At 41.4% G+C, this 15,043-nt stretch overlaps 1 protein-coding gene across 1 annotated transcript; it reads right to left on the minus strand.

Moving 5' to 3' along the window:
* Nucleotides 1-2,154: 2,154 nt before the first annotated feature.
* On the minus strand, nucleotides 2,155-2,643 carry LOC107465798 (uncharacterized). The gene has a single exon (XM_016084772.1). It carries the CDS (start codon nucleotides 2,641-2,643, stop codon nucleotides 2,155-2,157), a length of 489 nt encoding a protein of 162 aa, XP_015940258.1.
* Nucleotides 2,644-15,043: the final 12,400 nt, after the last annotated feature.

Genomic DNA, 15,043 nt, shown 5'->3' on the forward strand with positions numbered 1-15,043 from the left:
CAAAGCAAGAGATGATTTGAATTCTGTTAGATCTCAAACAGAAAGGGAAATTAAATTGCAGCAGGGGTTCACAGAAGAACCAAAAGGAAAATGGGATCTCAAGACTCCAGAGACTAGATAGCAAAGTCTAGATCTCAATTGCCTTCCCAGATCCAAATTCACAAAGCAATTAACAAGAAATTAAAGAGGGAGCAGTAAAGGAAATTGGATTCAACTCAATTATGCAGTGAGGTAATCAAAGAGATCTTAAATGGAGATTGAGATAGAAATTCCTCAATTCTTCACACTCAAGATTCAAGCAAGAAAAGTAAAAATGCTCAAGCAAGAACGAGGAAGAAGAGAGATCAATTCTCCTTCCCAATTCTCTCAAATCTCAATTCAAAGCTCTCAGAGAAAATGAAGTTTCAAAATGTAAAAACTCAACAATCAAAAGAAGGGGTCCTAATTACATCAAACTATTTCCTATTTATACACTTTCTATTCTTGGATCTTGTGATTTGGATGGGCTTTTGATTTGGTGAAGAAATGAATTAAATTGGATTTTTAATTCAATTTTTAGCCCAAAACAATTTGCTTCCAGGAGGCTGCACTGCCCTTGTGGAGGGCAGGGCAGAAAATGGTGTGTGCGGCCGTTGGTGCCTTGGTGCGTGCGTGTTGGTGCTGCAGGATGCTGCCCTGCCCTTGTGGAGGGCAGGGCAGAAATTTTTGGTGCGCCAGAATGATGCCCGTGCGTGCTGCTGTTGCTGCCGAGACTTCCCTTGGTGCGCCAATCTGGTGCCCTGGCCGTGCACCATAAGATGCTGCCCTGCCTTTGCGGAGGGCAGGGCAATGTTTCCAAAGTTGAAGCCCCGTGTTCGAAACTTGGGCAATGCACACGCTGCTTAATTTTCTTGGTTTTCTTGGCACCAAAATTAGGCCTAGTTCCTTGCTTCCTCATGGTGCCGTGTTCGATCCTTGTGGCAAGCATTGTGAGCTTTTTCTTTGGATTTCTTCCCTTGATGAGCCCGATATTTCCCTTGAGGAGGGCAGGGCAATGTTTTTGCTCTCCTTGATCCATGGCACCAATTTGTGCTCTGCCCTTGTCGTGGGCAGGGCAGGGTTGCCTCTCAAGGCTTGTTTCCTTATGTTGCCCTCCTAGAGGGCAGTATGCCCTTGTGGAGGGCAATGCTTGCTTCCTCCTTTTATGCGCCACACTTCTTCTCTCTTGGGCCACGCTTTCTTAAGCCACGCTTCCTCTTTTCTTCTTTTCTTCATCTACAATAAACCAAAACAACCACTCAAAGTATCACTAAATTCACAAGGCTTATAAATCAATTAAAATTCAATTAAATTTAGCTTAAACCTCATGAGTTAGCATCAATTTAATGGTAGTTGCTTGATTTAAAGAAGTTATGCATTTTCATTCCAAATCACTTACTTAGGATGCAAGAAAGTGCATAAAGACTAATAAAACAAGTGAAATTAGCTTGAAAAATGGGTATATGATGACTTGTCATCACATGCTTCTTTGGTCTTAATTTAGCTAATCTTAATTCTCTCTTATTACCATTCGATGCCTTGATCTGTGTGTTAAGTGTTTCAGGCTTCAGTGGGGCATGCGATTGCGTGAATGGTCAGCTGGAGAAAACGGCGCGGACGCGTGGAGCACGCATTCGCGTGACAGGGCTTGTGCGGCTAGCACAGGTTCAGCCCAGCTCCAGCGCAACTCATTGCCAAACACCCTTTTACGTCGAATTACAGAGCCACGCGCACGTGGTTGACGCGAACACGTGAGGAGGCTATGTTACAAAGGACACGATTGCGTCATCCACGCAGATGCGTGGGTCAAATTGTGCCAAAGGTACTCCTCCAGCCACATTCCGGCACAACTCTCTGTTTCTTTTCTTTAATGACGCGAAGGCACTATGACGTGAGCGCATCAGCGACGCTGGCACGTCGCATGCCGTAACGTCCTCCTTCTTTTTTCTTTTTTTTCTTTTTTTTGATAAATATGCAATATGCAGTATGCGGATGAGATGCAAAATATAGGCATTAGTATTGAGAAGAGTTATTGACGAGGGAAGATAAGGAGAGGGGAAGGAACGATCATACATGGTGGGTTGTCTCCCACCCAGCACTTTGCTTTAACATCCTTAAGTTGGACGCTCCACTTGCTCAGACTTCTTCTGTGGGCGGATCTTCTAAGAGGAATATCTCTAGTTCTTGGTTTTTCGCCATCTTTTCACCATGGAATAACTTCAAGCGATGTCCATTCACTTTGATAAGTTCAGAGCTTGAAGGATGGCTCAAGTGAAAGACTCCGTATGGTTCCACCCGCTCTACTCGATAGGGACCATCCCATCTGGATCTCAGCTTGCCTGGCATGAGTCGCATTCTGGAGTTGTAAAGTAGGACTAAGTCCCCAGGTAGGAATTCTCTTCTCTTAATGCTCTTGTCATGCACAGCCTTCACCTTCTCTTTATACAGCCTGGAGTTTTCATAAGCTTCTAGACGAAGGTTCTCTAATTCCTGCAGTTGCAACTTTCGTTCATCTCTGGCTTTCTCATAGTCCTTGTTGCATTCTTTTACTGCCCAGAAGGCCTTGTGTTCTAACTCAACTGGGAGATGACAGGCCTTTCCATAAACCAAGCGGAAAGGACTCATTCCAATCGGTGTCTTGTACGTTGTCCGATATGCCCAAAGCGCGTCTTGGAGCCTGGTGCTCCAGTCCTTTCTATAAGGCTTGACTACCTTTTGCAGTATGCGCTTTATCTCCCTGTTAGACACCTCTGCTTGCCCATTAGTCTGGGGGTGATAGGCTGTTGATACTTTATGAATGATCCAATGCCTCTTTAGTAAACCTGTTAGTCTCTTGTTACAAAAGTGAGTGCCTTGATCGCTCACGATTGCTCGTGGTGATCCAAAGCAACAAATAATATGGTTTCTAACAAAGGAAACAATGGTGTTAGCATCATCAGTACGGGTAGGAATTGCTTCCACCCATTTAGTAACATAATCTACAGCTAACAGTATATAAATGTGGCTATTAGAATTTGGAAATGGACCCATGAAGTCAATGCCCCAAACATCAAAATTTCACAAAAAAGCATAATTTGTTGAGGCATTTCATCCCTCTGGGATATATTACCAAACCTTTGGCATGGAGGACAAGATTTACAAAGGTTAGCAGCATCTTTAAAAAGAGTAAGCCACTAGAATCCACAGTTTAAAACTTTTCTAGTAGTTCGTTGAGGGCCAAAATGTCATCCACTCTCAGATGAGTTGCAGGTCTCTAAAATGGACTGGAATTCTGATTGAGGTACACACCGTCTAATTACCTGGTCAGCACCACACCTCCATAGATATGGGTCATCCCATACATAGTATTTGGGCTCGCTTTTCAGCTTGTCTCTCTGATGTTTAGTGAAATCAGGAGGAAAAGTATGGCTAACTAGATAATTAGCTATAGGTGCATACCAAGGGGCTACATCAGATACTGCCTGTAAGCTATCAAATGGGAAATTATCATTGATAGGGGTGGAGTCATCTTTAATGTGCTCAAGGCGACTCAAGTGGTCAACCACTAAATTTTGGTTACCACTCATATCTTTAATTTCCAGATCAAATTCTTGCAGCAGTAGCATCCAACGTATTTGCCTTGGTTTGGACTCTTTTTTAGCCAATAAATATTTTAAAGCTGCGTGATATGAGTACACTACTACCTTAGTACCAAGTAAATAGGCTCGGAATTTATCCAGAGCAAAAACAATAGCTAGGAGCTCCTTTTCAGTAGTAGTATAATTAGATTGAGCAGCATGTAAAGTCTTAGATGCCTAAGTAATTACAAAAGGGTCATTACCTTCATGTTGAGCCAGTGCTGCTCCTACTGCATGATTGGAGGCATCACACATGATTTCAAAAGGTTGACTCCAGTCTGGTCCCCTCACAATCAGAGCTTGAGTCAAGGCGGTCTTCAGCTTATCAAACGCTTGTTTGCAATCCTCACTGAACTTGAACTCAATGTCTTTCTGCAGTAGTCTGGATAAGGGTAGTGCTACCTTACTGAAGTCCTTGATGAACCTCCTATAAAAACCTGCATGGCTAAGGAACGAATGGACTTCCCTCACGGAGGAGGGGTAAGGTAAACTAGAAATAACATCCACCTTTGCTGGATCCACAGAGATACCAGTATCAGAAACAACATGTCCTAGAACAATACCTTGTTTTACCATAAAATGACACTTTTCAAAATTTAAAACAAGTTTTGAACTAACACACCTGTCCAATACCTTAGATAAACTATCCAAGCAAAGGGTGAATGAATCACCATAAATGCTAAAGTCATCCATAAAAACTTCCATATAAGTCTCAATGAGATCAGAGAAAAGACTCATCATACACCTTTGAAAAGTGGCTGGTGCATTGCACAGGCCAAAGGGCATTCTTTTATAAGCATAAGTCCCAAAAGGACATGTAAAAGTAGTCTTTTCCTAATCTTCAGGAGCTATATGGATTTGAAAATAACCTGTATAACAATCTAGAAAGCAGTAGTGAGATTTACCTGACAGACGATCAAGCATCTGATTAATGAATGGCAAAGGGTAATGATCCTTGCAAGTGGCTTGGTTGAGACGCCTGTAGTCAATACAAACTCTCCATGCGTACTGCACTCTGGTTGTTAGAAGTTCTCCTTGCTCATTCCTTACTATTGTGACTCCAGACTTCTTGGGCACCACTTGTACTGGGCTGACCCAATCGCTATCTGAAATGGGGTAAATGATATCTGCTTCAAGTAGTCTGGTTACTTCCTTCTTGACAACTTCTAAGATGGTTGGATTTAGTCTTCTTTGAGGTTGACGGCCAGGCTTAGCTCCTTATTCTAAAAATATTCTCTGTTCACAAACTTGAGGGCTGATGCCTACTATATCTGCCAAGCTCCATCCAATTGCTTTCTTATGCGTCCTCAATACACTAAGTAGTTGTTCTTCTTGTTGGGAGGTGAGCTCCCTTGCAATGATAACTAGAAACTTCTGCTTGTCCTCAAGGTATGCATACTTGAGGTGTGGAGGAAGAGGCTTTAATTCCATTTTCCTCTCATGGTTTGGTTCTGGATTCTCTGGGACTGGTGAAAATGGTGATGAATCTTCAGCATGTTCAGAGGGTGTCCCCACACTTGGGTCATGTCCCATGTGATTTCTTTCCAGGTCTTCATGGTGAGTTGCTGCTATAATTTCATCAATGAGGTCACATTGGAATATGGAGTGATCTTCTGGGAAATGCTTTATAGCTTCATCCAGATTGAAACTCACTATTCTGCCATCTCCCTAAAAGGAATAAGTTCCTAAAAAGGCATCCAGCTTGAACTTTGAAGTCTTTAAGAACAGTCTACTAAGCAGGATGGACAAAGGTCTTCCTGAGTCATTTTGAGGCATCTCCAGGATATAAAAATCAATAGAAAACGTGAGCCCCTTAATGCTCACTAATACATCTTCAGCAATTCCAACCACTATGATAATGCTTTTATCTGCTAACACAAAACGAGCTGCCGACCTTTTTAAGGGATGGAGCCTTAAAGCATTATATATAGACAAGGGCATAATACTCACGCATACTCCTAAATCACACATACAGTCAGAAAATATCACACCTCCAATGGTACAGTTAACCATGCATGGGCCTGGGTCACTACATTTTTCAGGTATATTTTCCATTAAAGCAGATATAGAACTACCTAAAGGAATAGTTTCTAATTCATTAATTTTATCTTTATGTATGCATAACTCTTTTAGAAAATTTGCATATTTAGGCACTTGTTGAATAACATCAAAAAGGGAAATAGTTACCTCAACTTTTTTGAAGATCTCTACCATTTTGGGATCAAGTTCCATCTGCTTTCTGTGCTTCTTAGTAAGGTATGGAAATGGAATAGGAGTGGCATCTTCATTAGCTTTAGCTTGCTGCGGTTCGGCCTTCCTTGGTTGGGCTGCTTCTGCTTCAGCCATGACTTGTGCTTCATCTTCTTCTTCAACAACCTCTACCTCACCCGTATTCGCAGCTGGGGCATGTTCTGGCGGGCTTGACTCCAGAGGATTCCTCTCTTGCAGTGTGGTTCCAGATCTCAGGGTAATGGCATTGATGGCACCCTTAGGGTTGGGTAATGGTTGAGAGGGGAGTCCACCAGAACTTGAGGATTGGTTGTTAGAATTATTCAGTGATCCAATCTGTGAGACAAGGGCTTGCAAGGTAGAGTTCATACCATTTAAAGTAGAAGTAAGGTTCTTTTCCATGGTCTGCTATCTCTGATCAATAGATTGCAGTAACTCATCATTGGGAGATGAAGAGGGATAAGTGATCTGAGGGATCTGCTGAGATGCTTGAGACTGCCTTAGATGAGGTGTTCTATAGGCCTGATTCTGATTCTGCTGCCTGAAGTTGTTATTGTTATTCTACCTCTGGTTCCCATTGTTATCTTTGCCTCCTCTGTTATGATTGTCCCTCCAACCCTGGTTAGAATTATCTCTCCAACCTTGGTTGGAGTTATCCTGCCATCCATGGTTGTAGCTGCCACCTTGATTGTATCCTTGATTGGGGCGATCATAGAAGTTATGAGTGGCTGCCACAGTGTGGTCTTCCTGTTGGAGTTGCGGACACTCATCAGTATAATGGTTGTAATCGGCACAGATCCTGCATACTCTCTGTGGAACCAACTGTTGGCTTTGCTGTGGTGGAGAAGGTTGAACTTGCTGAGCTTGTTGTTGACTTAGTTGCATCTGCTTCAGTAAGTTGATCATTTCACATAAGCTCTGAGTTAGAGCAGCAGTCTCTTTGCTAGAGGATACCTCTACAACAGCTCTTGACCGACCTTATTTATGCTTGTGATTCCTAGTAGATTCAGCTAAGTCGCTGATCAATTGCCATGCCTCATCCGTAGTCTTGTACTTTTTCATAGACCCATTGCTAGCACCTTCCAGTGTGGTCTTATCTTGAGATTTCATGTCCTGTGTAAAGTAGCCGAAGAAAACTATCTTGTCAATCATATGGTGGAGGCATGCTTCAAACAATTGTTGAAGCGCTCCCAATATTTGTAGAGAGTCTCAGATTCGTCCTGAACGATCATGGAGATGTCCTTCCTTAGTTTATCTTCCAAAAACTCTCTTCTAAGCGTATCCCAGTTAGAGACAGTTGCTCTGGGTTGAGTGTAGTACCACTCTCTTACCATTCCTTCAAGAGAGAATGGGAAGGCTTTTAACAGAATAGAAGTTTTATCGGTACCATCACGCTTAACAGTAGAACAAGCTGTCTGAAAATCCCTAAGGTGCTTGATAGGCTATTGAGCAGGTAAGCCATGAAACTTGGGCATCAAGTTGAGTAGTGCAGTCTTTATTTCAAAGTCCACAGCCACCGCTGGGTGGTATGCCTGGTATGGCTGTAGTGTAAAATCAGGAGCTCCAGCCTCCTAGATAGTGACTTTCCTAGGTGTTGCCATGTCACCTGCACATAAATCAACTGGATCAGTAGAAAGGGAGCTTGTTTCTTCCTTAAATGACGTTTCATATTCGTCCTCGGAGAGGACTAGCCGACGCCGAGCTTGCCTTATACGTGAAATAGTTCTTTCAATCTCAGGGTCAAATACTGGCAAGCATGGATCAGGAAGTGAACGCTGATGTGTGGAAAATGATCCAACACAAAACTCACCGGCAAGTGTACCGGGTCGCATCAAGTAATAAAACTCACGGGAGTGAGGTCGATCCCACAGGGATTGAAGGATTGAGTGAAGTCGATCCCACAGGGATTGAAGGATTGAGCAATTTTAGTTTAGTGGTTGATTTAGTCAAGCGAATCAAGTATTGGTTGAGTGGTTTATCATTAACAGAAACTAAATTACTTGGAATGTAAAGGGAGAGGGATGAATTGCAGAAGTTAAAAAGAACTGAAAGTAAAAGATGCTGAATCTTAAAGAACAAGAAATTAAATGACTGAAACTTAAAGTGCAAGAAATGTAAATTGCAGTAACTTAAAATGCAAGAAATGTAAATTGCTTGAATGGAAAAGGGGAATTGAGGGTTGGGAATTCAGAATTTCAGCAAGGGATATTAAATTGCAACAATTAATAAAGCAGAAGATGAATTGGAAGTAACTAGAATTCAAACAGGAAATGAAATTAAATTGCAGCAGGGGTTCACAGAAGAACCAAAAGGAAAATGAGATCTCAGGGCTTTAGAGACTAGATAGCAGAGTCTAGATCTCAATTCCCTTTCCAGATCCAAGTTCACAAAGCAATTAACAAGAAATTAAATAGGAAGCAGTAAAGGAAATGTAGTTGAACTCAATTATGTAGAAGAGAAATTAAAGAGATCTTGAATGGAGATTGAGACAGAAATTCCTCAATTCTTCACACCCAAGACTCAAACAAGAAAATTAAAAATGCTCAAGCAAGAACGAGGAAGAAGAGAGATCAATTCTCCTCCCCAATTCTTTGAAATCTCAGTGAAGTCTCCAAGAGAAGGTTCAAAAGCTCAAAGTAAAGTAAAAATTCAAAAGCTCAAAAGAAAGGTCTAAATTCCAAAGTAAAGGAAAAAATGAAAAGTCAAGGAAAAGACCCTCATTACATCAAACTATATCCTATTTATACACTTTCTATTCTTGGATCTTGGGATTTGGATGGGCTTTTGATTTGGTGAAGAAATGAATTTTATTGGATTTTTAATCCAATTTTAGCCCATGAAGAAAGTAGCTCCCAGGAGGCTGCCCTGCCCTTGTGGAGGGCAGGAAATTGTGCGTGCGGCCCTTGTGCATGCGTGTTGGTGCGTGTGGTGCTGCGGGATGCTGCCCTGCCCTTGTGGAGGGCAGGGCAGAGTTTTTTGGTGCGCCAGATTTTGCTGCCCATGCGTGCTGCTGCTGTCGAGACCCCCTTGGTGCGCCAGATTCTGCCCATGCATGCGTGCACCACAAAATGCTGCCCTGCCCTCGCGGAGGGCAGGGCAGTGTTTCCAAAATGAAGTCCCGCGTTCGAAAGACATGCATCTCCTTATTAGAAGTATGAAAGGACTTTGCCACCTTCTAATGATTGTGGTTGCTGCTTGATTCTCCCTTTTTCTTCTTTCTCTTTCCTAGCTTGGAGTAGTCTCGGACTTCTTCACCAGGGCATCTTTTATCCCAAACAGAATCCAAGAGCCCTGAGAGTCCAACTTCTTCCAATCTGTTAAGTGTTAACTCTGTATAATGATGAGATCTTGCTTTTTGCTTGGCGTCAAATTCAGGGCATTGCTCAAATGGCTTGATCTGTGGATTGAGTGTTGGCAAATTGTGGGTCAAATACTCCAACCTTGCTTGTATGTTTTCATCACTCTCCATTCTTTGCACATATCTAACTTCTTCCATGGTGTGATGAATATTCTTCCATTGATACAGGTTGTGACTATATTCCCCTGCTTTAGCTTGACTAAAATACAGCTTATCATATGATTCTTTGAATTCTTTGTATTGCTCTTTTTGTCCTTCAAGAATCTGTGCTTGAAATTCTTGCTGCTGAGTCATCATTTGTTGTTGCCATCTCTCTTGTTTCTCCTCCATTTGACGCTGCCAAGCTTCTCGTTCCTCTTTGTCCTTCAAATATTGCTCCCTAAACTCTGGATGGGGCTCTAGATATTGCTCTTGGCGCCCCTGATTTTGGTCTTGTTGAGCTTGCATGAGTTGCTGAGATAACTCTTCAATTGTTCTTTGTAGCTGGCTCATGTCTATGGCACCATGAGCTTGATTTCGTCCTTTCTCTCTTTGTAATCTTCTTTGTCTGGAAGCTACCACTCCCTCTTGATCATCTTCTTCATTCATTCCTTCCATACTTTTCTTGGTGATTCCTTTCCCTTTTTTCACCTTTTCTGTGTCCTCATCTTCAAAGATCACTCTAGCTTTGTTGCATAGCCTAAGAATGGTACTTGGATGTCCAAGACCACTTGATTTACTTGTGCTGTTAGCCATCTCTTGAATACTGTCGGCTGTGAGTTGTGCGAGGTTGACTTCACCTCCATGTAAGATGCAGTATGTCAAGAGTGCTCGTTTGATTGTGACCCAAGAGGCGTTTCCAGTAGGGATGATAGACCTCCTTACTATCTCATACCATCCTTTGGCCACAGGAGTAAGGTTTATTCTCCTCAAGTGGCTTGGAACTCCTTTTGAGTCTCTTTCCCAGTCTGTATTTTCCACACATAGCCCTTGCAAGATCTAATCAGGATTGTTTTCCATCTGCAATCTGGTCTCATAGTTAGGCTCTGCATAAGTTATGGTTCTCAACTTCAGGGCCCTAGTGATGGCTGCTGGACTGAAATCCACTTCAACTCCTCTGACATAACTCGTGTAAGGGGCACTATCGTTGTTTTCTTTTACAGCATTTGCATAGAACTCCCTGATCATGACTGCACTGATGTCAACGAGAGGAGCACATAAGAGTTCCCACCTTCTTTCTTTAGTGATTTGCCTCATGATGGGGTATTCTCCTTCCTTTAACTCAAGGCCCTTCTCATAAATAACATTCCTTGTCTTCATGAATCTATGATATCTTCCTTCATGGAACTGGGACCTAAATTTTCTTGTGTCAAATGATGGAGGCTCGGTCACCATTGGTTCCTTTCCTGGCCTTCTTTTTGAACTTGAAGAGGCCATCAGGTTTAAAGTGAAAAGGAGGGAAAAATGGAAGTAGGAGAAGAATGTGTTGTGTTTCGGATGATGCTCAGTTTTGTTGTGCAAGAGAGAGGAATTGTTGGCTTTTGTTTTGGGAGTAAAGGAGATTATGGTTTACAAGTAAAAATGGTTTGTATGAATGTGTAAGCCATTTAGTGCTAACGGCTATTTATAGGTAAACTCTTCAAACTTTCTAACAAAACCATAATGAATGAGGAAGGGGTTCGTTGGTGCTTATGAAGGGTTGAGATTAACTTGATTATGCAAAGGTTTCATGGATTGAACGGTCTGCATGCCTTGTTGGGGCTTTGACGAGGATTCTCTTCTCATTGGTTGCATGCATTTAGGTGTTCGATGATGCATGCATGCAAATTCTGCTTTCCAAGGAGCAGTGAACACCAAACTTATCTCTTATTGAGGGAATGGCTTAGCAATGCAAACCATTCTTCACAATTGATGTATTTTATATTTCAAAAAAAAAAATAATGATGCATGATCCCTTTCTGTATGGTTTTGATTCCATGAATAGGAAATGATCTGCTGAACAGTGTTACATATGCAGACACCAAACTTATTGTTTGGTCATATGCTTCATCAAAATGATTTTACATATGTTCTAAGAATAGCCCCCTTTCTTTTGAAAAGCAAATATTGGGTGTGCCTTAAGGTACACCAAACTTAGAAGTCTGCCTTATGCTCTAAAACAATGTATGCATTTATCAAATATGAAAGTTCAAAACCATACTCAGGAAGTCATAGCTTATTGGATAAAAGAAAAGACAGAAATCTTAAATCATGGGTTGCCTCCCATGAAGCGCTCTTTTATTGTCACTAGCTTGACATTGAACTCCCTTTAGGGTGGTTGATGCTGGTGATGTCTCAACTTGTCCCTTCTCACCGTAAGCTTTCTCTGTGTGCCTTGATGCTCAATTTCAATGTGCTCAAGAGAGAGTACTTGGTTGACAGTGTAATGATCTTCTGTTCCCAGCTGTTGATACACTAGTTGCACCTTGTCACCTTTGGAAAATCCTTCAGTTGGGATTTTCTTATTTTTCCACCCTTTGTAAGCCTTCTTCTTGTTCTTCATCTTTTTCTTTCTTGTTGATCGTTCTCCCTTGATAGTGACTTGAGTTGTGATACTTTACTGTTTGTTAATCATCTCGGCTTCATTTTGAATTCCTTTTTCTTCTTGCATCTGCTTATTTTTCTGTTCTACTGTATTGTTGGTTGCTTGCTTTAGAAGGAGGACACTATTTGTCTTGCTTATTTCTTCATTGCTTTGTGATTCTTGAAAGACTTTTAAGGTGATGCTCTCATCATGCATCCTGAGGGTTAGCTCTCCCTGCTCTATATCTACAATGGCTCTAGCAGTGGCCAAAAATGGTCGACCAAGTATTATGGAGTCATTCTCATTATCTGCTGAATCTAGGATCACAAAGTCTGCTGGAAAGATGAACTTGTCAACCTTAACTAAAAGGTTTTCAATCAACCCTTTAGGATACACCACTGATTGGTCTACCAATTCCAAGGACATCTGTATTGGTTTCACCTCTCCTATGCCAAGCTTTTTCACTAAAGAAGATGGAATTAGATTTATACCTGCTCCTAAGTCACACATCCCCTTTTTGATGAATAGACTTCCAATAGTGCTAGGTAGGAAGAAACCTCCAGGATCTTCAAGCTTGGGAGGGAGCCCTTTTCTGATTAGTGCACTGCATTCTTCACTGAGCATTACAGTTTCCTTCTCATTCCAACTCCTTTTCTTATTGATGAGCTCCTTTAAGAACATGGCATACAGAGGCATTTACTCCAATGCCTCAGCCAGAGGTATGTTGATTTTCAGCTTCATGAAAGTCTCAAGGAATTTGTGGAAATGTTGATCCTTTGTCTCTTTGTGGAATCTTTGGGGATAAGGCAATGGAGGTGTCAAGCTTTTCTCCACTTGTTGTTGTCTTGGAATTGGTTCTTCCATGATCTGCTTTCCCTTCTTCAGATTTTGTGGTCTATTTTCTTTCTCTTGAGGTTGATTCTGAGAGTGATTGCTTGCTGTTGCATCTTCATCATTGGCTGCTTCTTTTTCAACTTGTTTCTTATCACTTTCCTTGGGTTTCTTAGTGGCTTCTTCATCTTTCAGCAGGGTTTTTCCACTTCTCAACTGTATTGCTTTGCATTCCTCTTTTGGATTAGGAATGGTGTCACTTGGTAGTGAGCTTAATGGTTTTTCAACATAGATTTGCTTGGAGATTTGCCCAATCTGCCTCTCTAGGTTCTTCATGGAAGATTCTTGGTTCTTTGTTGTCAATTCTTGGTTCTTCATCATCTTTTCCATGAGCATCTCTAAATTAGTGATCCTCTGAGAGTCTTGTGAGATTGGTTGGTTTTGGGGTGTTGATGGATGATGGTAAGTGTTTTGGTTCGTTGGGTGGTTATTGGGTGAATAATGGTTAGAGTTGGGATAAGTATTTTGTGGTTTTCTGTATGTGTTTTGGTTAGTGTTTGGCTGGTTGTTGTGGTTTGTATTTCTCCAATTGTTTTGAATTGAGTTCCTTTGCCATGGCTGTTGCGTTTGATTGTTGTTGTCTCCCCATCTGAGGTTAGGATGGTTCTTCCAAGAAGGATTGTAAGTGTCTCCATAGACTTCATTTGTTCCAGGATTTTGGTTGTGCAGGTATTGGACTTCCTCTTGCTGTTGCTCCTCTTGAATTTCTTCATTTTGCCTCCAAGGAGTTGATAGTTGGCTTGTGGCACTCACTGATGCAACTTGCAGGCCATCAATTCTTTTGGCCATTTGCTCAAATTGTTGTTGAATCTACTGCTGCATCATTTTGTTTTGAGCTAAGATAGAATCCACTCCTTCCAACTCCATTACTCATCTCCTTTGTGGTGGTTGGCGTTGCCTTTGGTGAGCAAAGAAATATTGGTTGTTAGCCACCATATCAATGAGATTTTGAGCTTTCTCTGTAGTTTTCATGAGTTGTAATGAGCCTCCGGCTGAATGATCAAGTGCTTCTTGGGCCTTCAGAGTAAGTCCCTCATAGAAGTTCTGCAGCTTGTCCCACTCAGTGAACATCTCTGGTGGACATTTCCTCAACAGTGCCTTATACCTTTCCCATGCTTCATATAAATTTTCAGCCTCCATTTGAGTGAATGTCTGCACCTCAGACTTCAATCTTATGATCCTTTGAGGGGGATAAAATTTGGCAAGAAACTTGCTCACCAAGTCATCCCAAGTGTTGATGCTCTCCTTTGGAAATGTTTCTAGCCATTGAGTAGCTTTGTCCCTGAGAGAGAATGGAAAGAGCAGTAACTTGTAGCTGTCAGGAGGCACACCATTGGTTTTGACAGTGTCACAAATCCTTAAGAAGGTAGATAAGTGTTTATTTGGGTCCTCCAATGGCTCTCCTCCAAAAGAGCAGTTGTTTTGAACCAAAGTGATGAGTTGTGGCTTTAGTTCAAAGTTGTTTGCATTAACATTGGGAGTAAGAATGCTACTCCCACAGTGTCTAGCATTTGCAAATGTGTAGGAAGCCAGTACTCTTATTTGTTGTGGGTTATTGTTAGCTCCTCCTCCTGGTTGATTGAGATTTGATGGATCTCCTTCCATTTCTTGGAATTCCTCCTCAGATTCTTCCTCTCCAATAACGTTCTTCCCTCTTTCAGCTCTTCTTATTCTTCGAAGAGTTCTTTGGTCAATTTCAGAGAGGATAGGGGAAGATCTTCCTGTACCTGACATACAAACACACAACAATAAACATACAGATCCAGAAAACAACCCAATGAAACTTCAATCTATTGCTAGAATGAAGTTTTAGTTAGTTTAAGCAAAAATTCAAACAGTTAGTGGGTTAATTAAAAAGGATAGAAACAGAAAAGAAAGAATGCTTGATCTATATCTCCACTTCACTTAATCATTGTCAATCTATTTCAATCCCCGGCAACGGCGCCAAAAACTTGATGTGTGGAAAACGATCCAACACAAAACTCACCGGCAAGTGTACCAGGTCGCATCAAGTAATAATAACTCACATGAGTGAGGTCGATCCCACTAAAAGTGCTGAATCTTAAAGAACAAGAAATTAAATGACTGAAACTTAAAGTGCAAGAAATGTAAATTGCAGTAACTTAAAATGCAAGAAATGTAAATTGCTTGAATGGAAAAGGGGAATTGAGGGTTGGGAATTCAGAATTTCAGCAAGGGAAATTAAATTGCAACAATTAATAAAGCAGAAGATGAATTGGAAGTAACTAGATCTCAAACAGAAATGGAAATTAAATTGCAGCAGGGGTTCACAGAAGAACCAAAAAGGAAAATGGGATCTCAGGACTTAAGAGACTAGATAGCAAAGTCTAGATCTCAATTGCCTTTCCAGATCCAAGTTCACAAAGA

The sequence above is a fragment of the Arachis duranensis genome, chromosome 9, assembly GCF_000817695.3.
Source record: "Arachis duranensis cultivar V14167 chromosome 9, aradu.V14167.gnm2.J7QH, whole genome shotgun sequence".
Taxonomy (NCBI): domain Eukaryota; kingdom Viridiplantae; phylum Streptophyta; class Magnoliopsida; order Fabales; family Fabaceae; genus Arachis; species Arachis duranensis.